Source organism: Sorex fumeus, unplaced genomic scaffold (genome assembly GCF_029834395.1).
Source record: "Sorex fumeus unplaced genomic scaffold, SorFum_2.1 ptg000002l, whole genome shotgun sequence".
Taxonomy (NCBI): Eukaryota; Metazoa; Chordata; class Mammalia; order Eulipotyphla; family Soricidae; genus Sorex; species Sorex fumeus.
This window is the reverse complement of record NW_026606059.1, coordinates 64,517,813-64,541,954: the sequence shown is the minus strand read 5'-3', so window position 1 is coordinate 64,541,954 and position 24,142 is coordinate 64,517,813. Positions and strand designations below refer to the sequence as shown.

At 39.6% G+C, this 24,142-nt stretch overlaps 1 protein-coding gene across 1 annotated transcript in view; it reads right to left on the bottom strand.

The window, feature by feature from the left end:
• The window catches only part of EIF3H (eukaryotic translation initiation factor 3 subunit H), a 99,669-nt gene that overhangs the window by 2,191 nt on the left and 73,336 nt on the right, over positions 1–24,142 (bottom strand). Inside the window, exons 3-6 of the mRNA XM_056110171.1 lie at positions 13,777–13,944; positions 12,093–12,192; positions 10,458–10,607; positions 2,001–2,121 (exon numbers count right to left, since the gene is read on the bottom strand). Of these exons, the coding sequence (XP_055966146.1) occupies positions 2,001–2,121; positions 10,458–10,607; positions 12,093–12,192; positions 13,777–13,944 (539 nt within the window). The remainder of the gene's footprint in view (positions 1–2,000; positions 2,122–10,457; positions 10,608–12,092; positions 12,193–13,776; positions 13,945–24,142) is intronic.

Genomic DNA, 24,142 nt, shown 5'->3' with positions numbered 1-24,142 from the left:
CTTCGCTCAGGGGGTCAATCCTGGTAGTGCCAGGGGATCACATGTGGTGCTGAGGCTCGAACAAGGGTGCATCACAGGCCAGGCTACTGCTTTAACCCCGGTACTCTCTCAGGCCCTTATTGTAATTTTAATCTGAATTCATTTTAACAAATAAACTACCACATGGGAGAACCTTTCTGCTTCACCTGTGCTAACCTAAAGTAACAATAATATTGATGATGCTGTTATACATCACTACACTATTATCACTCTAAGGAAAAAATTACCATTTTAAACTGGCAATCACCTATGTTTTAGCTCTGTGACTAAGAGTGTCTACTAATCAAAATCATTTCTCAAAACTTTCAAACTCTGGGCTCTTAAGATTCCCTGAAATAGGGGCCGCAGCAATAGTACAGATAGTACATTTGCCATGCACGCGACCAATCCAGGTTCAATCCCTGGCATCCCATATGGTCCCCCAAGCACAGCCACTGGTAATTTCTGAGCACAGAGTAATGTCTCAGTATTGTTGGGTGTGACCGAAAAAGAAAACAACAACAAAAAAATTCCCTGAATTAGGCCAGTGAAAACAGCACTGGGTTAGGATGGTTGCCTTGCACACTGCTGACCACAATTTGGTCCACAGTAACACATATGATTCTCCCCAGCTCACCAGGAATGATCTCTAAGCTCACCCTGAGCACAGTCAGATGCAAAACCAAAAAGGAAAAAAAACAAACTTGGATGTCAAATTACAGCGAATAGTTCATGGACATGGATTGCTCCCAGCAGCATGAGATAATAACCCACATAAAGTCTAACAGGCCAGGTAATAAGAAAGCATGGTAGGATAGTAAAAATTTTAGTCTCTGCATTCTTCTGATAATCAAGGGAAATAGCAGTTCTTCCTAAAGAATTTTAATTTGCTCTACAGAGATTCCTAAACTCACACTGTACAAGAGTAGAAGTGAGAAGGTTCTAGTAAGAATGCATAAATTTGAAATACAAAATTTTGAAACATACTAGTATTCTGAAAATATGTTAAACTGATTTTCAAATCAACAGCTTCAAAAGTTAAAAGATTTTCTATTTGATACCCCAAGTTGAGTCCTTTTCCTAAATGAAGACTCAGCAGAAATCAAGCTGGGTTTTCTTGCTGGTTTATCAGATTTTCACCACCCTCTTGGCTGAAAGGGCCTATTTATGTATGTTTTAAAAATTCTAATTACAACATGGGCAAATCACTGTAAATTTCATGAACTAATACAATACGTCAAAACCACTTCATAGTGCTTAGAATTCTATTTTTAATAACACCTAATTTAAAAAATAATTTAATGAACAGTGTAGTCCTGAATACTTCTTCAGATAAATATTTTGGAATCAAATTTTCTGTATCAGTCAGGTACTAAGAGTCTTTCAGAACAATATAGTCCAAAAGCAATATTCCAGAAAACCTTGCGGCCTTCAGGCAACACTAATAAAATGTTAAACAGCCCTAACAGTATATATGTGCATATGAGAATATTCAGGTAATTCTAGAGGTTTTATCTGTATTTTACTATCTATTTCACAGCAGTTGGTCTATTATTCCCTATCAAAATCGCTTGCTCTTAATCACAATTGCTCAGTTTTTTTTAATGAACTGAAGATTGCTAACTATACTGCAATGAGCCACTACCAAACCAATTATAGTTAGTAAAGAAATGAGCTGTGACTCTAGAATTTCCTTGCCTCTGATTTTCTCAATAAATGTACCTCTTATTTGCATAACCTTGGCATTACAATCTGAGCTTAACATACCAGACTCTCTTTAAGGCAGGTACTCTTAAGTACAACTGGTAAATAATATCTTAGAAACATATTCTGCAAAACAATAATCTTTCCAGTATGATATAAAGTTACTAGCAAGCAGCCAGTGCTTTATCAGAAAATTTAGATCATTCTAAAGATGACTCTTGAAGTGTCACACTTAGAAAATAAATTCTATGTTTGATGAATTCTTCCATAATACCAACCTGATGTTTCTGCTGCTGCTGTTTACTCGTGTTTCTCATGTATGTGTTATATTTAACTATATCTTGGCTCATATCATCCACTCTGTCCATCAGCAGCTGTAGATTTTTCCCCAAATGATTGCTGAAATGTAAAGTAAATATGCTGACATGTCATATTTTAAAGTTATAGCTCTGACACTGCTGAGTTCTGAGGTATCAAATGGATCTGACATTTGCTAAGTGAACAAGCGCACACATTCTGCACCCCCACCCAACTCCCCCCCCAAAAAAAGGGGGGGTTACAGAGAGAGTTTTAGTTTATTATTGAAATTTTCGGTTCAAACCCATAAGCATAACCACAAAATACCAGAAATAGTTAGCTTCTTACCGCGGGAGCATATAGCTGGTAGGTAGGAACTCTTACACACACCTAGCATGGTGTCTGTGTTCTGAACAATGGAGTTCAACGTAAACCCAATGTTCCTGGACCCTTTTCCTTATCCGTTGTCTCTGAGCTCCTCGCCCCTGACCACTTGTATTCCAGAGCTTCCCCTCCCCACTCCAGTGTCAGGGACTGAACTCAGGACCGCACACAAGCAAGGCAAGTTGTTTTACCATTGAATCACATTCCCAGACATCTCAATCCACAGTCACAGGAAAGGAGAATCATGTAATCGGACTAATACTCCTGGTACGAGTCCTTCCTTTCTTTAGCAAGGTTCTAAAAGAGCAACAGTAGCCCTTCCTCCACAAAGAGCAACAGTAGCCCTTCCTCCACAAAGCCATATGTATAGAAAGGACTCCTTTCCTCTTGCCCTTCCTAAAATCTATGGCACAGTCTTTCATACTTCTTTTCCTCTCCAGAAACTTTAACTGCAGTTCATTTACCAAAGATCTGCTTCTGTTATGCTAATGGTTAGTTACAACCACCACCATAGTTCATTAATTTTTCTCAGCAACTATCTCCTATGTTGGTAAAGGCAGTTACTATACATCTAAACTTTAAAATTCATTAGCTGAAACAGTACTCATTCATTCATTTGGAACTGATAATTGTTAAACGCCTATTGTATTTCAGCCTCAGTGTTAGCAAACGGGACACAATAGGAATGAGACATTCATGGTCTTTAACTCAGCTTACAAGTTAGCAAAGGGAAGAAGGAGGCAGAGAGACACCTAGACTTCATCAGATGGTAAGTCAGGCTTTCTGAAGAAATGACTGTCCAAAAGACCAATCAATCATGCAGGCACTTGTGAACAGGAGAAAGTACTAGTGTTAAGTCAAGCCTGAGATGGGCAAGAACGAAGGTGGGGAGGTTAAAAAGAGACATGGGAATACTGAAGCACGGTAACAGGTGAGGGAGGTCAGATCAATTAAGACTTTATTGTGGAGACTGAAATCTCAAGGCTTTCACAGAATTGGGATGGACTACCTCCCCCCAGCTCCCTGTACTTCCAAAAGCCCCAGAAGTCATGTACATGAACCAGCTCTAGCTCCAGCTCCAATTAAGTTCATTCACTGGCCATAATCCAGAAGACTTATAAATAAATCTCAAAAGAGATCAATAAGTTGTAGATTTTTTCCCAGACCCTGCGCGAGGCTGAGTCACTTAGGGCACCACCTGAGGGCAAGGGTGGATATGTGTGTGTGTGTGTGTGTGTGTGTGTGTGTGTATGTGTGTGTGTGTGTGTGTGTGTGTGTAGGGGGGGAGAGGCTGGAGGGAGGGTGAGCCCAGGGTCAGTCCAAACCCAGAAGTTAATCTGTAGAAAAACTCAGGTTAAGTTGTGGGTTTTTGTGACTGCAATCTCCATCCAGGCTTTCACGAAGTCAGGGATGGGTGATCTCCTGGCATCTCCCTGTACTTATGGAAGCCTTGGGAGTCACTCACACTGCCCAAAGCCACCACCCAGTTAAAAATTTAACTCCAGCTGTATCACCTGTTAAAAGTTTCGGACTTTTGGGAGCACACCCTGCAACATCTCAAACTACAATACTGATAAACCAGGAATAGCAAGCCAGATTAGATGGGATGCAATGTAGAAAGAAACCAATCTCAACGAAATACAAGCACAGAAGACTTAACCTGTAACAACATCTTTGTAATCGCTTATACAGGGGCTTAAGGGCTTCATGGTGAGATACAATTCACTAACTTTCTTCTATGGAAGCATTTTTTTGATCATTCTTTTAGCAAATTATTTTTAACAAGCACTATAAAATAAATTATTGAGGGTCTGCTATGGGTGCAGGCTTAAGGGGGTGATTGGGGAAGCTGGAAATAATGGTGATGGGAAGGTGGAATGGTGTTAGAATACTGAATGTCTGTAACAAATCATCATAAACAACTTTGTAAACCTCAGTGTTTACATAAAGTGTAAGGGGGGAGAAGACTTCACTGTGCAGCTGGAGAGATAGCTCATCAGGCCTACACATGCTTCACAGACAGACTTGGTTTGATCCCAAGCACTGTATGGTCTCTTATGCGCATCCCAGGAGTGAGTCCTGAGCACAGAACTGGGAGTAGTGTCCCCAATCCCCTCCCTTGTCCCCACATGACTACACATAGCTGCCAAACAAAACAATATCTATAGTACGGAGCCCCAGGGACTGTACTGGGGGCAAGGCAGTCATCTTGCATGCAGCAAACGTGATTCTGGTTTGAATCCCTGGCATATACATGGTCTCCTAAGCAGAAAGCCTGGAATACAGCTCCTAAGCAATGCAACGTATGAACCAAAGATCCCTCAACATCTAGTCAGTGGGAGGTAGAGGGGTGTGGAGTTTGGGGGGGAGGGAAGGTCTACTACTGCAGAGTGTTGGCAGAAAAATGTGGAGAAATTTGGCAACTCATACACTGTGGTAAGAATGGAAAATGGTAAGCCACCATACCATCATATGGAAGTATGAATTTTCTTGAAAAATAAATCACCATGATCCCCAGCACCACAGCAGGAGCAGCTAAGACAAAATAGGGAGTTACCGTACAACCCAATAATTCTCCTCCAGCATATACTAAATAACAAAAATATATACATCTTAAGTTCATGTCCCATTTTTCAAGGGAGATGACAAACTTTCCTAAGAAAGACGAACTTACTTTACAAACATTTCTATTTTTGTTGTGGGGAGTAACAACAGAAGAGAGACAAATCGAAAGGGATACAAATGGTGCTAGTAGGAATGTGTAGTGTTGACCTCAGGGAGAGATCAGTGGCGATGTGCCTGCCTTGTATACGAGAAGCTGCAGGGTCGATCCCTTGGCACATCACAAATGCAAACCGAAATCCTTGGAGACGAGGAGGAGTGTGAAAGGCGTTAAGAGCTACACTTTAACTTCTTCACTATCTCCCTAGTTCCAGAAATAAAAGGATATCATTTACAGAGACGAGGAAGAAATGAATTAGGAATGTAAATGAAAGAAGACCCAATTCTAAAAAGAAATTCGGTATGGGTTCCTTATGCAATCTGAGTCTTAAAATGAGTGGGGTGTGTGCGTGTGTGTGTGTGTGGGGGGGGGGGGTGTTGGGGAAGGGTGGTGTCCCTTTAATAGTGGAAACAGCATAAAATCTGTGCTATCATGTGGGCATAAATGTTATTTAAATACACCTTTAATGGTGGAGAAAGGAGACTGGTGGAGGGATGGGTACTTGATCACTGTATAACTGAAACCCAAGCATGAAAGTTTGTAAGTCTACAACTGTACCTCAAGGTGTTTCACCAATAAAAATAAGTAAGTAAGTAAATAAATGAATGAACACACCTTTAAATCCTGGGCTTGAATTTAAGTCTAAACTACCTATATATTCTTGGTGGAATGATTTAACCTATCAAGGGATCAAGTATTTCTTTCATATTAACTTTAACTCATATTTATCGTAGCCTGTGTAATCTTGTGAACTGCTTTTAGTTTTAAAATACCTCTTCTGAAGGGGAACACCAAATAAAGGTGTTGGGAGGACCCTCCCAGGATGGGAGAAGCATGCTGAAAGTAGACTATAGACCAAACATGATTGCCATTCAATGTTTCTTTTGCAAACCACAACACCCAAAAGGAGAGAGAGAACAGAGGGGAATGCCCTGCCACAGAGTCAGGGTGGAATGGGGGGGATGGGGGTGGGAGGGATACTGGGATCCGTGGTGGTGGGAAGTGGGCACTGGTGGAGGGATGGTATTTGATCATTGTATAATTGAAACCCAAGCACAAAAACGTGCAAGTCTGCAACTGTACCTCATGATGTCTCACTATTAAAAAAATTTTTTAATAAAAAAAAAAACCTCTTCTCTGTAAACTAGATTAAGTATCCACTTCTGTTTTCTCCTAATTTCTTAATAGTCTTTTCAATTTACCCACAGTAAGCGTTTGGACCAAAAGTGCAAGGCGAAGATCCAGATTCATAACTTATACAGTCATGCAACTTTAGAATTAAATCGTAACAATATATTATCTTCTCACATGCATTCTTTCAACACACAGGAGTATATGCCTACTGTGCCAGTCACTTCTGTTGGATACTAAAGACACTGCTGAACTCAAACATTCTAGTAAAAGGAGACGAATGTAAATAAATACAACACAGAGATGATATAATAACTGCTATAATACACTCTATGCAAAAGATTTTGGGAAGGAGACTTTCCTGACCCTATAACACCTTATTACTGAATTTTAAAGAGGAGTTGCAGACAAGGAAAAGGGTGAGGACACTGCAGATTCTGGGCAACAAGCTCAGAGACTTTGGCATGGGTGGGTGAATAAGCTAAGAACTATAAGGTCTTCAGTACACCAGGAGCAAGGAAAAAGGACAAGACTATGGAAAAAGAACTATGAAACTAAAGAGACAGACAACAGTCATAGCACAGACTCTTGGAAGGGTGTGTGTGTGTGTGTGTGTGTGTGTGTGTGTGTGTGTGTGTGTGTGTTCCATTCTAAGGACAACAGAGAACTAGCCAAATATTTTAATCTAAGTAGTAATATGATCATACAATTTTCATTTAGCATGATCGCCACAAGGAAAGGCTAAAAGCAGGAAGTTAGGAGACTGTGAAAGTAATCAGGAATAGAAATAATGAGGTCCAGGCCTAAGGTAGTCAAATACGTAAAAGTGAGATGTTATTCCCAGGAATGTAAGTAGGAGGAGGAAGACAGAGTTGGAAAATACTAATATTAAGGGATGAGCAGAAGTGGGTTTACTGTGGCGAGAAGTTACCCAGAAGAGCTGCAGTATTATAGACTGAAAAAAAGGGGTAGAATTTTAGGAATAACTGTTAAATGCCTAAGATTATTACAGCATCCTGTGACAGAATACCAATGAAGTATTCTATGAGTATAATGAGAACCATAATATACGATAGAATAGTCAGACTGGTTAGAGAAATACTAAAGCATGAGGTGGAAAGACAATACAGGGGAGGAAATGGATGGGGTTTGCCTTAGGGAAAATACCCATTCTTTCATTTCACCCACCAGGGAAGACTTGAGGCTTAAAGAAGACCTGAGGCTTAAAGAAGAGACACATTAACTGTACAATTGTCAAATAAATCATTTATGTAAGGGGAAAATGAATTCATTGAAGGCAAACCAGCACTAGTTCGTTGACTGAATGATTAGTGGGGGGAGAGGGAATGGCAGTGACACTTGAGGAAAACAGAAAGAACAGAGAGCACGCCCCTGAGAAGGCCAGACCTTAACCACGGAGGTAACTGCACTGGCTTTAGCAATGAGATAGGTCATCTAAGGACAGACCGTCTCTCTTTACCAAGAACTATCTCCAATATAGAGTATCACCATTCTTCGTTTTAAGTATGTGTGATTATAGTGAGGAACAAGCAGTGATATAAGAACTTTAAACATTTTTCATAACATTTACAATACTAAATGCCTGTCAGAAACGTATCTGATCAGATTATACTTTTCAAACATATAACTCAAAAGTCTGCACAGTAAAGACCTTGAAGGGCAAATAAAATTAAGATACATAACTATTTCACAAATAACATTCACAGGAAATCAGGTCCATTACCAACAGCAATTTTATGGAGATCTTTTCAGTACCAGTTCAATAAAAATACTGAAACAGAATTATTGTTAGGAGTTTAAATAATGTAGCCTCTTCCTATTGCCAAGGAAACAAAGTTATCTGAAGACAGATAACTTAAACAGATGTGAGCTGAGACGTGGAGTGATGTCTGTTCTAGCCAAAGTATCAATTTTTCTTTATTATCTTTAAATGTATGATGGATGCCTACCCTTTGTTTACTTATTTACAGAGAAAATAAAAACAATTGTTTTTATCATGTGTAAATACTGAAGGTCTGTAGAGTATATTCCAAAATTAAGAGGATCTCATGAAATAAATTTCACTAGCACCTCCAGCTAGTGAAATTAAAATTTAGAAACTTGTGAAACGAAAGAACATGTAGTATGATCTGCTTACAGCATGAATCAAGTATATTAAGGAACCAGTACTATACACAGGTTGTAAAAAACAAGGATAAGCAAAATGTTTACGTTGTGTAAGAATCATTTTGAATTATTATGCTTCTTAGAAAATCTTTCATGGTAACTTATCCAATCACCATGGTCACTACTAAAGTTAGAAATTAAAGTCTGAGATATACAAAGGTTATATCTTAGCCTCCTAAATAGTAGTATCATGTGGGTCCAGAACAGTTTAAAAGCACTGATACAAAGTTTCTGTTCTATTTTTTTTTGGGGGGGGGGGGGGGGGGGGGGAGCTGCTTTTTTTCTCTGAACAGCAACACAAATCTGACTTTTAAATAATTTCAACTGGGAAGCAAAGGGCCTTTTCTTCCTAGTTCACATAAAATACAGAAGATAAAAACCATTAATAAAATATTTGCCTAGATCTTAGTTGCTATGGCAAATGGGGAACATTTTCTTGGCTGTTATAAATGCTGCTTTGGACAAACAGACATTACAGACCAGCTCACTGGTAATGTGAAAGCACAGAAGGGCCGTATTTGTTTTGTACGCTCAATAAAAGCAGCTTGGGAAAAGGTGAAGACATAAATTATATAAGCAAAAGCTTTCACATAGTAAATTTAGAATTATTATTGAACTATATACTTAATACATCAAATTTTAACTTTCCGTGCTGAAAAAAGGCTCTTAGCTCAATGCTTTAAATACAGGTGTGCCAAGTGTGTTTTTTAAAGCAATAAAGAAAAATATGACCTTCTAAAAGAGACAAATTAAAGGGCTGTTATGAATACATGTTTGCAGTCAAACAATACTCTCTTCAATGCCAAACACACCGTGCAGCCTGTCACCTAATGCTATGCACACCCTCCAGGGCGAACACTTCCCAGGGGCGGTGCTGGGCTCACACACTAGAAGGCCCTGCAAGCCCGGCCCTGGCCTGCCTGGAGCCTAAACATGAAGTTCTCGGGCCTGCGTTTATCTCACTGGTCTTCTATCAAAGAAGCACAGGGGTGAGAGCAATAGTACAGTGGACAGTGTGCTGCCTGGCTCATGGTCAACTCGGCACACGGCCATTCCCGGCACCCCATCAAGCTCCCTGCATGCCACCAGAATGATCCGAGCACAGGTGGGTGTACAAAATCAGTATATTCTTTGGTACAAGCTTCTATCTAGCATCTAGAAATCTGATAAACAATCGAGCTTCTGCTCCAAATGGGATGATTGAGAGGACACGTTTTTCTTTCAGTCCTCAACAAGTGCCCACCGTTGGCCTGGCTTACTTCTGTTATTTCCCGCTACCAAGCAGCTGCTAGTCTTCTTCCAACCTGAAATAATCACTGTGCTCAAATCGAAAGAGCAATTAAGAGAAGCTTGGTGCATGACTCTGTTCATATTTTTGCTAAGAGTAATAGACGGGGCAAAAGAAGTATTAATTCCACTAAGAGCACAATCTGCTTGAAATACCTCTGTCAGCATTTTACCAATATAATAAGTAATGCCTTAGCAGCAAGACAGCTAAAGCAGCCACACTGAAGGAAATCATGTCAACAGTGTCTAAGACAGCAAACTCAGGGGCAGGTTCAGAAAACTCGAGTTTTAGTCTTAAATCCAAAACTACTGGTAGAGTCTTCATCTGAACAAAGGTATGTGTCACTAGTAAAATAAGTATTTTGGTTTTTCTCCTGAACATTAAGCACAATGCCATAAGTCTCCAAGGCCAGTGTATGATAAATGAAGCTCAGCCCCAAACCCTACCCCATGGGCTTTACCATATCAAAGCAAAAATGAAACTGCAAAGACAGCTAACGGCTTTTCATGATAGGAGCTATCAGTATTCAAACACTTGCAGTTCGGTGGGATTTCCCCCCAGAGATCTCAGCAGACCCAGACAAGTACTACATGCTGTTACGTATGTCTTAGTAACCTCAAGATGTACTTAAAACTAATCCTTTGATTTGTTTCAGTGGTTAACGTCTAAGTAAAAGTGCCTTTTACAAAAAACTTTAGAGACTTTTCACTAGGCAGGGTCACTTACCTGCTAGCAAGACTGAGCAATTCATGTTTATCAGCTACAGCAGACTTCTTCTCAAGCTCCCACATTAGTACATTGATCAGATGAGAATTTTTAATTATAATTGGTACTTCTTCAAACATGAACTCAAAGGTGATGCTTGCTTTTTTCAATCTGTGAAGCACGTTAAAATTATGTTAGTCTGAGAGGGTCAGACGGAAGTGTTAAATTGACTATTTTACTCATTTCCTCCTAAATACAGGTCCTTTGCAGAGCCTTTGTTTCATGAGCATTCTTTAAGAAGGGGAGACAGACTAGAGATTTGCAGATTCAAGCTTAAATGATCTGAGTAACTAACAATAATGCGAATTGAAACTGTACACCTACAAAGGTTAGATTTTTGGCCAAAAACCAACAAACAAAAAAAACCCCTCTTTTTGCAATCAGGTATCTTTAAAGCATTGTGATTAAAATGAAAATGTCATAAAGTTATTCTTATAATCTACAGCTAAAGTATATCAAATTAAAGCAAATACCAGGGAATATACTAGTTCTTGGAAGTATACATTTTAACAGCTTACTAAAGAGATTAACAAGTGGAACACTCATAGTGTATTCTGAATTCAATGACTCAGAACATAGCAAGAATGCAACTTCAAATGATTTAGTTAGAACTACCATATTCATCAACAGTTCATGAACCAGCTCTTCTTTTAAATCCACTGTACCTTTTTTTTAGGGACCAAATGGAAAAAGAGTTATGAGGTGTCTAACATGAAGTCAAAGCCACTAATATTGATTTGAAAAAGAAACTAAAACTATTATAATTACAGAAAATGAAAGAATCCTAAATATTTAAAACAAAACTTTTAATGCAGATACTCTAACCCTATTTATTATATAGGATCACAAACGGTTTTATCATCTAATTTTCTTGTCACCCATAAAATACCAAAAAAGGCACATTCCGTATTGAATCCTTAAAATGTTTCCACCCTACTATCTCTTATGAACCCGAGGTTCAGAAAATAAGATATCCAGTTGGCAAGCATTCAACACAGCACTTACAGACAGCAGTTGATCACTTGTTCTATCTCCCTTATACAGTCATTTATTTATTTAATCCTGAGGATCTAATTACTAACCACCCTAGCTGAACTTAGGCTTAGTGAGAACAAATGAGACGTTCTAAAAAGAACAATTAAATATAGAAAGGCAGAAATCAAACGGCACTCATCCACACAGAAAAATTCTCCTGTGTGAAGTTCACCTGACAAAAGCATTATCATACCACATTACCATACCACTGAGGAGTCAATAAATGTGGCAAACTAACCAAAAGAGATATGCTTCTCAGAGAGCCAGGCAAACTACCGAGTATCCCACCCGCACAGGCAGAGCCTGACAAGCTCCCCATGGCATATTCGATATGCCAAAAACAGTAATGATAACAGGTCTCATTCCCCTGAACCTAAAAGAGCCTCCAATCGTTGTGAAAGATGAGTTAAGGAGAGGCTGCTAAAATCTCAGGGCTGGGAGGAATAGAGACTGGCGCCCACTAGAGTAAATCAACAAACAACGGGATTAACAGTGACAGTGATACAGTGAACAAAAAGAGATACATATTCAATCCTTTACCAGAGGCTTCCAAGAACTTACGCTTCAGGAGAAAAATCCTTCTCTTTACAAACTTCCATCAGTTTAGGGGTGAGTCTATATGCCTTCAGTGAGAGAGACCCTTGGGCAGTTTTAATGGGATCTTAAATAAGGGAGAGAAAAACAGAAGTAACAAGTGGTTTTTATCTCTACCAATTCTTGAATGATAAGGTTCTGAGCACATCCTATTATCCTAAAATCTTTGTTAAATGAAGATTTAAAAAAAATCAGAAGGACACTATTTGAAGCAGATCCAAACCAGTACAGCAAACAGTAAGAGGGGAGGGAGGGGCAGGACCCTATTATACTACTCATAATAGAAAGAACAACTTCTTTCCATAAGAAACAATAAGATTCAAAACACAATCATTTTCAAATCTTCTCAGCTCAAACCAGCAATCTTGATGAATATCAAATATACAAAATGGCCTACACATTAGACATCTTGCTCATTAGCAGGAAAATATTAATGAATATTAAATAGAAAAATTCGCAACATGCATTGTGAATAGTTCTATAGTTAAACTAATATAAAATGACGAGCCCTACAAACTAGATTTAGTCCTCCTAATAATCTCTGTTCAAACTTTCAGTTAAAAACAGATTCTAAGAGCAATATCACTAAAGTCAAAGCGCTATCACAAAAGTGTCCTTTAGTTTTAGGGAAACTAATTTTGTCAAGACTGCTTAAACACTCCACGAGTAAGGGAGCTTAGCACTCGCTGCATGATAACAGCTCCAGCATGCCAATATTCTCCTAAAACCTGTGTTAACATTCATGTTGTCTGAAACTTAACACAGTGAAACTTTTAGCAATAGGTGATAAAATGAAAACCAAAATAGACTGAAACAAGTGGAAAATTCATCAAGGTCTGATGATGCAATGTTTCCAGCCAATATAAGTACACTTTAACAACTTGTTCTTTACTGTAATCCAATTGTTAACATACTGAAACAATTTTGGGGCAGCTCATAAGATTGATCGTATTCATTAGTATTTTTTCTGACAGATACTCAGGACGTTACATTTACTTCTCAGCTGGAAACTATATCCAAGTCTGCCAGATATGGCAAACTGTGAGTGTTTGGGGAGGGGGAGGCTATAAAGCTGTTAAATTGCCTACAGTTCTGATACAGCACAGAACATCTGGTCTGGAGAGCTTGAGGAAACACCATTAAATAGGCCGAAAAGAAAAAAATCTTTGTGCTAAGAAACAGTCCAGGTTTTGTATGCTGCTGTCAGAGGTATAAAAAAAAAGAAAGAAAGAGAGAGAGAGAGAGAGAGAGAGAGAGAGAGAGAGAGAGAGAGAGAGAGAGAACTTGGCACGCTGTGTTATGATTGGTCAGTCACGTACAGAGCCAGACACTCTAGCAATCGGGGTTTGTTAGACATCTGGTCTAGTTCCACCAGCCCTTTCAATTGAGGGAGGGGAGATGGGGGAATAAAAATGAAGCAGCTACTCCAGCATTCCAAAATGTACACATCAGGGCTCTGATAGCAAGAAAAATAAACAGAAAGAAGGAAACGCTGTCTAGACTTAGCTGCTGCTGAGGCTGCTGCAGAAACAGGGTTGGTATTTACTCGAGAAGGCTTGCCAGGCTGCTCGGAGAGGCAAAAGACAGCAAGCAAAAATAGCTGTAATAATATTAAGGGAAGAAAAGAATAATAAAGGAACCTCCTACTGACCGTAAATGAGAACGACAGATTCCTCAATGGCATGCTGGTAACTGAACTGAGAGTCCAGAAGTGCCCGGGTGACGAAGGAGCCGTAGTATGTGGACTGGTACCAGCCCACGTGGAGGTGATCAATGTTTACATGGCGCAGGCTCCGCATCATTTCCATCTGATACTGGACTAGACGGTGGGAAGGAAAGGAAGAACAGAACTATGATACCACCAGTGTTAAAAGCAAGCATTCCTGAAAGCAAAGTTGTATTACTTATTCGCTAAAAGGAGCAGCTTCCCAGACTTTGAATGCATTTGGTTCACACATGAAGAAAATAAAATTAAAACTTTCAAATCACTGGAGCTCTCTTTTCATTATCACTAATGAAAACACATTTTGTGCAAAGGATTTAAAAACACAGTATGACTCATCTAAACAAGTTATTAAATGTGGTCTTCAGTCTTTTCAAAACAAAAATTTAAGAAAAATTAGTATGATAACTAAACTGGTTAATTATAATAAGTTTCATTTAAATTAGGAGAATAGTTATCAATGTCTTTTTAAATATAGCTGTAAAAAGTGAGAAGTTAAACCATCAAGAAAGCTAATGGAGAAAACGATTAACAACCATACTATTTAAATGTGAACAGGATATAGGCTATAACTGATTTAAAATATAAGAATTCATTTCTGCCTTCATCTGGTGCCCCCTGCTGCATAAGCTAAATTTAAGTGAATTCTTTCTTCTCTGCGTTCCTTTGTATCAAGTAATAGACACTATTTTTAAATTACAATTGCTTTATTTTAACTGCCATATACAGGATGAAAGAGTTGGATGACTCTTACTTTTGTTAAAACTAATGACCATAATGTATATTATTAACTTAATGCAGTATTACCAGAAAAATAAATGCATATTAATAAAACATTTGAAAAAACAATGTAGCCCAATAATGAGTAGTAAATAAATATGTGAAAGCAAATACAGACGACACAATATCCAACCTCTTTCTATTATAATGACTGTGTGAAAAACAGATTTGCTTAACTCTGAATCTAAACATTTCATTAAAAAAAAAAAAACAAAAAACCCTCTTAATTAGGTCTTAACAAAAGTTCTATGTCTGTCATTTTCTTGGTTACAGCACTGTGGTTTTACAAAGCAAACACGACTCCGGATCATAAAGTATAAAAGAACCTTCTTCCTCAGATGAACACATATACACTTACTTCTAGGCAAAGAAATTATAAATCTGCCTGAAAGGTTATATTTCTCATAAAAAAAAAAGGCAGCCAACTCATCAGTTACTCGAGAACTATGTTTTTCTAAGGTTTTTCTTTTTTATTAATGGTATGATGGTCTCAAGAAACAGCAGTAAAAAAAATTAATGATAATCTTGTATCAATCATCCTTTATCTTAACATTCTGTTAAATTAGCAGACACCTGCCCTCCTGCAAATTTAACAGACTCATGCCAGCCGCATAAATTTGGGATAGAGCTTCATTGCCACATTGCAATGGTCCCATTCAGCTTTTAATTTTTTACGTAGCATTTAAAAATTAAGTAAGATCACCATTTGACTAATATATGTCCAAGTGACTCTAGAACCAGGATATAACTGTTTATTTAAAAGGGCAGGGTAAGGATTGGAGAAGTGGTTACGGTAGTAGAGCACATGTCCTGCCAGTATGAGGCCTTGAGGCTGACACCTGGCACCACAAACCACCACCAAGCATCCTGAACACCATGAGGTGTGACCTCTGGCGCCACCAAGGCACTGTCCCAGGTATGGCCCCAGAAATACTGAGAGAACACAATAAAGAGAAGACACCCATGGAGGTTACAATTGGGGGGGGGGGGGGGGGGGAGTTAAATAAATATAAAAGGATCAGGAAGAGGAGACAGGGAAAAATTACCACGTAATGGCAGTACAGCAAAGGTGAATTTACATAAAATGTTTTTTAAAGTCAGTCCTTCCAAAACACCTGGGAACAAACACACAACTTAGCTAAAACAGAAATCTGTAATAATTGAAGAGGAGAGAAGACACACATATACAACAGTTCGGAGATTTCTTCTATGAAATGGTCTTGCTACTCCTTCTCAATGGCTAATTTTCCATCTTTCCAAACATCGTCAAAATCCATCACTATCATCAAATACTGCATGATTCAAAACTGTTCCCTGGGTCAGTAAAATACGGAAGATCTACTCAACACCAAAGCAGGCTTCCAGCATGCATTAATGCCAGAAAACACGTGTCCTAGAATACAGTCTTAGTAAGTTTCCTCTCACGTGGTATAAATACAAAAAATTTTATAATAGTATTTTAGACTCCATGAAGGAAAAGCATTTCAAGACTGGTGGCCAATCTCTAAACTCCTTCCTGGTCCTGAATCTTACCCATACCACAGTCCCTTAGATTAGCATGAAAATTAAAATAAAATGGTTTTCTCAGCTAGGGAAGAGACTAAGGGATCTGATGAGACCTGACTGCCACCTCTGGGACTGAGGAGTAGAGATGAGCTTCTCTATGACTGGGGGTCGGGTGGGGGGCTTGTGTCTGGGGAACACTTCCCGGCTCCTAAAATGCAGTTTAGATTACTGTGGCACATAAGATTTTGCACTGCTTTAATACAGACATTTTCAAGGGGATCTAAGTGTTCCACATGAATGAATATAAAAATGTAAGGGTTGCAAACAATAATGAGTTGATGAAGGTGCTTTTGAAATCCTACAGCGCACTGGAATTGTACTATTATATTAAAAAAAAATGTGAGAGCCTATTCTATGTGAAATGTCTAGATATTACCTTTACTGAAACTATACAATTTTTTAAAATGCAAACTAAAATGAAAGTCTTCCTGGCGGCATCAGACAGAAAAGAAAGATCTAAAAGAACTGAAAGAGGTTCTTGAAAAGCTGAGGGTGAGAGCACCAGAGCTCCGAAGTGACACTGGGGTACACTGAGGCACACGGTACTCGTCAGGACTACTCATATAAAGTTCTAATAGATGTGGGGTTAAAACATGACTCTCTGGCCCCATTATATATATATATATGTATATATATATATATATATATATATAATGTACTGCAATTTTCCATCAGACAAAAGCCAGAACAAGAGATGATGAGTAGTCAGAACTGCTTCATCTCTCACTCAGACTTCTGGGTGTATGTCCTTGTTCTAATGCGGGCAAAGACATGTGACTGACATGTCACCCACGTAGCTTGCCCTTACCTTCCTACCCAGGTTTTCCAAAAGTGAAGCGCAACCCGACACAAGCTCCCTCTCTAGCAAGGCCAAGGAGGGAGGCATGAAACCAAACAGCAGGGCAAACTTCCCTGCTATCACAAAGCTGTGAACAAGCATCCATCACCCACCAACCACGCTAAGCCACACACTGGGCTGACACCTATTTATTCCTCTGACCTATGGGAGAGACAAGGGGGAAAAATCATGAAAGGCTGACACGCAAGCGTATTTTACACAGGAAATCAGAAACAGTCATTCCAGATTCAAATCTCCCAGGCAAATGTCCATGTTTTCCTGGCTGTGCTAGTCTGTCAGGCACTCTAGTGGGATGGAGGGGCCAAGACATGGGGGAGGAGGAAAGGCGCACAGGACACACAATTTAGCTGCCACAACAGCTACCACAAGAGGGGAAGAGATGCCCGTTACTGGAAGCGCCTGTGGCAGTGAGCTGGTACCCGCAGTCCACAGATTCTGGGGAATGGAAGGCGGTGCTGCCTCAGCCCGGCAGGACCTTATCTTCCTGAACTGCTTTAGGGGTGGGGGGCCAACTCAGTGGTGCTCAGGGATAACTCCTGGGACAGCGTTGTGCAAGGCAAATGCTCCCCCCCCATCCCTCCACACCCGCCCCCCCGTACTGTCGTTCTGGTCCCAAGCTGCATTTTTGACAGTAGAGTCAAAAAAGACGGATGGTGAGATGGGTATAAGGCTCACTTTATGTATAAAGTGCCTCACACCTTCGAGTGAACAGAATCACGGCAGAAGCAGCACATACAACAAAGAAAGGAAAAACAAGCTTCTCTGATAGAAAGCACCCCTAACTCCCTACTGCAAACTGCACAGGGTTGGTCTCTGGGTTAAAAACGCTTTCATTTTGTTCTAAAACTCTAACAGAAGCTCAAGCAGATATTTCAACCAATGACACTTAATTCTAAATGGCCGAATAACTTCTGGGGTGGGTCCAAAAGATGAATAGCAAGGGGAAATTTTTTTGTGGATTATTTTCAATTTATGACAATATTCACAGAAGAGCTCAGTATTTTGTAGTGAAATGTTTAGGAAAGGATGTTTTAAACTTTCTTGGTTTGCAAAGCAAACTTGCTCTGATGGAGGAAAACAGTGCACAGAAAATGAATTTCAAAGACAAATTGGTAATTACTACTAAGCCAACTCCAATTACTAATACAAAACCTACACTTAGAAGTGAATGAGGTGGTACTACAAATTTTGGAAGGATTATAAAAATGAGCTGAAGTTTCAGAAATCTCTTCAAACTCTATAATTGTCTTAATTGGTTAAGCCTCTCCCAAGCAAAGGCGATCCTGGTTTACAACACTAAAAGCTGTTCAAAGTTTGGCACCGGCATATTTATATTCACTTTTTCCAGATATCCTCTTTGCAAAACAGTCCATTTTAAATTGCCTACAGCTAAAACTGTCTTAACTGAGGCAGGCTGCCCAATAACTATTCCTTTCAAAATCCAACCACATTTGTTGGGCTTTCTCTTGTTTTATCTCCCAATACAAAAACACTGAAAAATAGTATGTTGTCTTCTATTTAAATGCTATATCTGTGGTAACACTGGCAAACAACCAAGCAAGAGTTTGAGATTTGAGTTCTGAAAAAACTGGAAAGGACACCAGATTAGAAGCTCTGCAGTTCAGCAGGATAATTAACCAGCAATTTTTAACATTCTTTAGCCCATACTCCCAAACCCCACCCTTCTTCTAAATTATCTCTTTGATTTCTCTTCAAATCGTTTCTTTAAAAAACAAACAAACAAAAAACAGAAACCAAGAACTGCCACCGTTGGCTAGGCTGGGATGGATACAATGAGAGAAGAAAGTTAAAGCTGTAATAGGCTCATTATTTGAGATGTCTGGCAGATGAAGTGGGGAAAGTGTTTTACTGATGTTTTATTAAGGAACTCTTAAAGGACAGAGCAACGTAATTTAAATTTAAAAAATTAAAGACAATTTAATGGATGTGCTGCCTTAGTTGATGACTTAATAATGTGTCAAATAAATCCAATTATTTTAAAATACAGCATAACAAATTTATAAAAACACGTAGTATTGCCCAAAGGGAATGAGCAGAGCTAATCTCCAAGAAAGAAACAAGGCACTTATTGAGCATTTACTATGCCAGACATCCTGCTAAGTGGTCTACATATGTTATCTGACTTTACTCCTCACAATAATTTTAATGAGCCAATCACAATCATTGAAAGTCTTATAGAAAAGCTGTTTGTCACAGCTGACAGTGGCACGTCTCAGTTTGACTTCAGAACCAACTCCAAAGCCCTGGGCACAAATTTTTCTCTCTTCTGGGTAGAGTATAAAGTAAGTGACTTATAAATCAATAAAGCATGACAAACAGAACTACACCACAGTTTTGGGGTTTCCAGGAACCATGTTTGATCATTAAATAATTTAGACTACCAGTAAAGTGATAAATGTTCCGCGATATTTTTTAAATGTCAAAGTTCATAATTATCACAAATGTGCAATCAAACTCTTAAAATGGTGTGTTCTACACAGCCAAGACTACTTTCTAAGTACAGGCTCAGATCAAAGAAGGCCAGCACAAACACATCAAGTAAGGGAACCAAGACCAGACCTAGGACATACTCTTTGCAGCAAAGAAACAAACTAAGCTCAATAAAAAAGATACAAGTGGTTTTAAAGGCAAACAAACAAACAAAACTACTTCCTTCAAACAAATCAATGAATACAAGAAACATGACAGGAATACATTAAAACTGCCTCTAGATCTAAGTATGTTAGCTAACCGAAGTAGGGCTTTTAAGAAAATAATTACAAATCCTCTTCCAAAATAGCACCCTGGGACACTAATGAGTAGAGACAGGGTATGAATTGTGAAAGCTCTGCCTGATTATTTAAGAAGACAAACTATTCTGTGCTTCCTCTTCATATCACACTTTCTGCCAAGCCACACATACGTTTCAGGCAATATTCAAAGCGAGTAGCAGATGTAGATTTAAGCAAACAGAATGTGCATTTGAAAAAAAAAATTAAATGAAAGCCTACTTTGGGTTGGAGAGAACTATGGATTACATGCATTAAGAGTTCCATATTGTAGATTAGCGATCTAGCACCCACCACACACACGAAACAAAACTCTTCACCCATTCTCTATTGTAAAGCCATCTTTTCCCCTAATTGATGCGTGTTATCATGCCCATAAATGTTTCACAGTGAAGTGTTCAAGTTTTTGTTATTCAAAAATGTAACAAAAGCATAAGCCTACAAATCAATCTTCAGAAAGCCTTATTCCAGAAATTAAAAAACAAAAGCAGGTCTTGAGTAATAGTAAGGCCGGGAAAGATGCATGGGTTGGGTGCCTGCCTTGCATGCAAAGAAAGAAAAAGTTAAGACCTGTTCTAAAGCACACCCAGAAATCAACTCTAGATCCCAGAAAATCCTTACCAATTCACAATCTGCTTTCCCTGAGAGACTAATGCATCTGTCCTTTGCATAATTTGAAGAGATTTGTGGCATGGAGCATAGGACAAGCACTGGACCCCCAAACTCAGCTGGTCTGCAGCTAGAAGAGGAAGAGGATGGGCTCTGCTGCCTCACATACTCTGCCCACACAAACTGAACAGGTGAGGATCTGACCACAGCCAAGAGACAGGGATACAACCCAGAGTGTGCAGAGACAGGCTGGTGTGAAACTGCAGGGATTCTGCATACACAATGTTCAGACACACACATGCACGTACACCTCAAACATGGTGATCCATGGCAATTTTCAGTCTCTTATTTTCATTAACTTAAGAGTATGGTGATTAACTTAAAAACATGATGGTAACAATTTTTAAGTACCTCCAGCCTAGAAGGTTCTTAATAAGCATTTTAAGGGCAAATTCCTCAGGTGCTGCATGCTACAACCATACACTAACTTTATCCATCCCACTCTCCAATCCTCTAGCTGGAGCGATAGCACAGCAGGTAGGATGTTCGCCTTGCACAACGTCGACCCAGTTTTGATTCTTCCATTCCTCTGGGAGAGCCCGGCAAACTACGGAGAAGCTACCGAGAGTATTCCACCCACACAGTAGAGCCTGGCAAGCTCCCCGTGGCGTATTCAATATGCCAAAAACAGTAAGAAGTCTCACAATGGAGACGTTACTGGTGCCCGCTCGAGTAAATCGATGAACAACGGGAGGACAGTGCTACCAATCCTATTATGATTCCTTCCTCAATGAGGCGAACTGAAGAGCCATCTGGACAGATCCCACACTCAGTACATAGATGCCTCTACCTTCTGGGCATCTCCCTAATTTCCCTTCTACAAGGCCAAAATCGTTCAAAATATTTCTAAACAATTGAAATAACAGGGAGAAATGTTCACTGAATGCTCTGGGGGTGGGAGGGTGGGAGAGAAAAACATTAAACTACATACTGTATACATGTCACTAATAGCTTGTGAAAGAAGACTGGAAAGAAATGTACTAAATGTGCGAAAATGATCAAGGCAACAGTTCTCCAGGAAATGAAGTCAGAGACGACAACCAATTGTTTACTCTTACGGACAGAGGTTTCTACTGCTGGCTAACTTGCCTAACCTATCAGGATCAGATAAATGTGGAAGTGGGGAATAGAGCAGGGAATCAGTCACTGAGAATAAGAGTAAGGACCAACATTAACTAAACCCAGCTATGGATCAACTGTGACCACCTGAAATTCTTAAAGCATGTATATATTCAATGTGTTGGTAGAGAGAGGGCTTTGGAGAGTGAGGAGGATTAGGTAGGCCTCTTCAGGGAGGGCCTCACATGAGATTAGCACCCTCACAAAGAGAGAAAAAGAAGCCTGCCTTTCTTTGCAAGAAATACTCAGACCATGTGATGCCGCGATGTGGACTGTGGTTATCTGCAACCTATGCAGACAGCCCTCACTAGACACCAGCCCTGTTGGCCCCTTGATCTGGACTTCTGGTATTCCAAACAGTGAGAAATTAATTTCTGCCATTTAAACTACCCAGTATTTTGTTATAGCAGCACAAGCACACCAAGACACATTCGTTATATAACAGGAAAAAAATTATTTCATTCATTTTAGGTTACCTGTGTTGTACAATGGCGGGGGGGGGGGGGGAAGAAGAGATGGAACCCATTCCCTAAGCAGTTAAGGGGACTAAAGTAATTCACAAAGTCTAGTGTACTCCCTCTAAAAGATTTCAATAGGTTTTCACTATCACCTATTACAGACAAAAGTCATTTAGCATCCAGAGGTTATGGTGCTGATTTGGATCAAACGAGACAACTGGGTCTAATTATTTGATCAATGAATGTTGTGTAACTCCTAAATCCCTTTATCCCATCTCCATATTAGGAAATCAGAAAAATGAGAACAGGAAAGTAGAGATAATATGGTGACGAGAGAGAGAGAGAGAGAGAGAGAGAAAATGAATCCAAAACATCCATTTCACGAGACTGTTTATGTACAATTATGAATATAATCAAAAGCAATACCATAAAAAAGGATTACGAAAGAAAAATATTTCTTAGATACTAAAACTATAAGCTAATTATATTCAGTACAATAAAGAACAGATTCAATAAAGAAGAGACAAGCTTCAGAAATTAGATTTCAAGAAAAGGTAATGTTGGGTGTTCCATTATTACTGTGTATATAACAATATAATTGTATTGTATGATATAGGTTTCTATTTCCTGATTCCATTTATAACTCTTCAAAAGAAAGAAAATAAGTTTCCTGCCCTCTTTCCAACAGGTAACTTTAAGAACAACACTGAGAATGGGGGTGGGCATGGGAAGGAAGAGCAAGTTCAGTGGGGAATGCAGGGAACAGGTAAAGGTTATGGAAACACCAGCATCCAACCCGAAGTAGTTAAACTCAAATGTAGCACACAGCTTCACAGCGCTCCATCTACAGCTTAGAAGAATGACCTGCTGATTGTTTCCTTTAGCATCAATCTTCAAGATTAGGATAAGAAAATCAGTTATTACAGATTCTATAAGAAAGCCCAAAGGACATGATCTCTTAAGAGAATCCTTAACTGTGACCTCAAGAAGAATTAGAAGGGAAAGCTGACAAGAATAGAAAATGACCAAAATAGAAAATGACCATAAAAGTGGGGAGCTAAAAAGGGCAAATAATTTTCTATGGATTATTTAAGACCTGGAGTGATAGCACAGTGGGTAGAGCATTTGCCCTCATGCAGCCAACCCAGGTTCGATTCCTCCGCCCCTCTCGGAGAGCCTGCTAAGCTACTGAAAGTATCTCGCCTGCACGGCAAAGCCTGGCAAGCTACCCATGACGTATTCAATATGCCAAAAACAGTAACAAGTCTCACAATTTGTTGTGAGATGTTACAGGTGCCTGCTCAAGCAAATCAATGAACATCAGGAGGACAGAGCTACAGTGCCATTTAAGACCAAGTAACAGGGCTGAAGTCATGGTCCAGAGAGCAGGGCATTTCCTTTTCATGCAGCCGACCTGGGTTCAATCCCCCAAGCATTGCCAGGAGTGATTTCTGACTGCAGAGCAAGAAACAACTCTGACTATAAACTAAAGCTTCCAGAACAAAGTGCAGCAGAATGTTCTGACCCTGCCAGGCTGTCTTCACGTGTGTGTGTGTGTGTGTGTGTGTGGGGAGGGGGGGGGGGGGGGGAGGATGAGGTTGAGTTCCCTCCCCACCCCAAGCAGAACCCTGGCAGCCAAAACCTTCAGAACCCAGCCACCACCATGCTCAAGGTTGCTCTCCACATGCTCGGACGAGTCTCACCCAAAAGGGAACTGGCAGAAAAATTCAGGTATGTGGGAACCTGTGACTGAGCCAGCTTGGATCGGAACTGGGCCTCCTGCCCCAGTTCCCCAGTTTTCCAGTAGCTTGGCAGGCACACCCACAAACTGCACCCGGGGCCAGGTAATCTCATCAATGGCCAAAACCCAGAGACTATAAACTAAAGCTCCCGGAAGAATTTCCTGGAGTACGTGGCCACATTTGCGGCCCCGCGACCTCTTATACTCTAGCTCACTTACTTATCAAAAGTAGCACACAACTGTTCGGTGTTAACATACTTGTTTATATTCTCTCATCTACAGGGTTAAATAACTCCAGAATGAAACACAACAA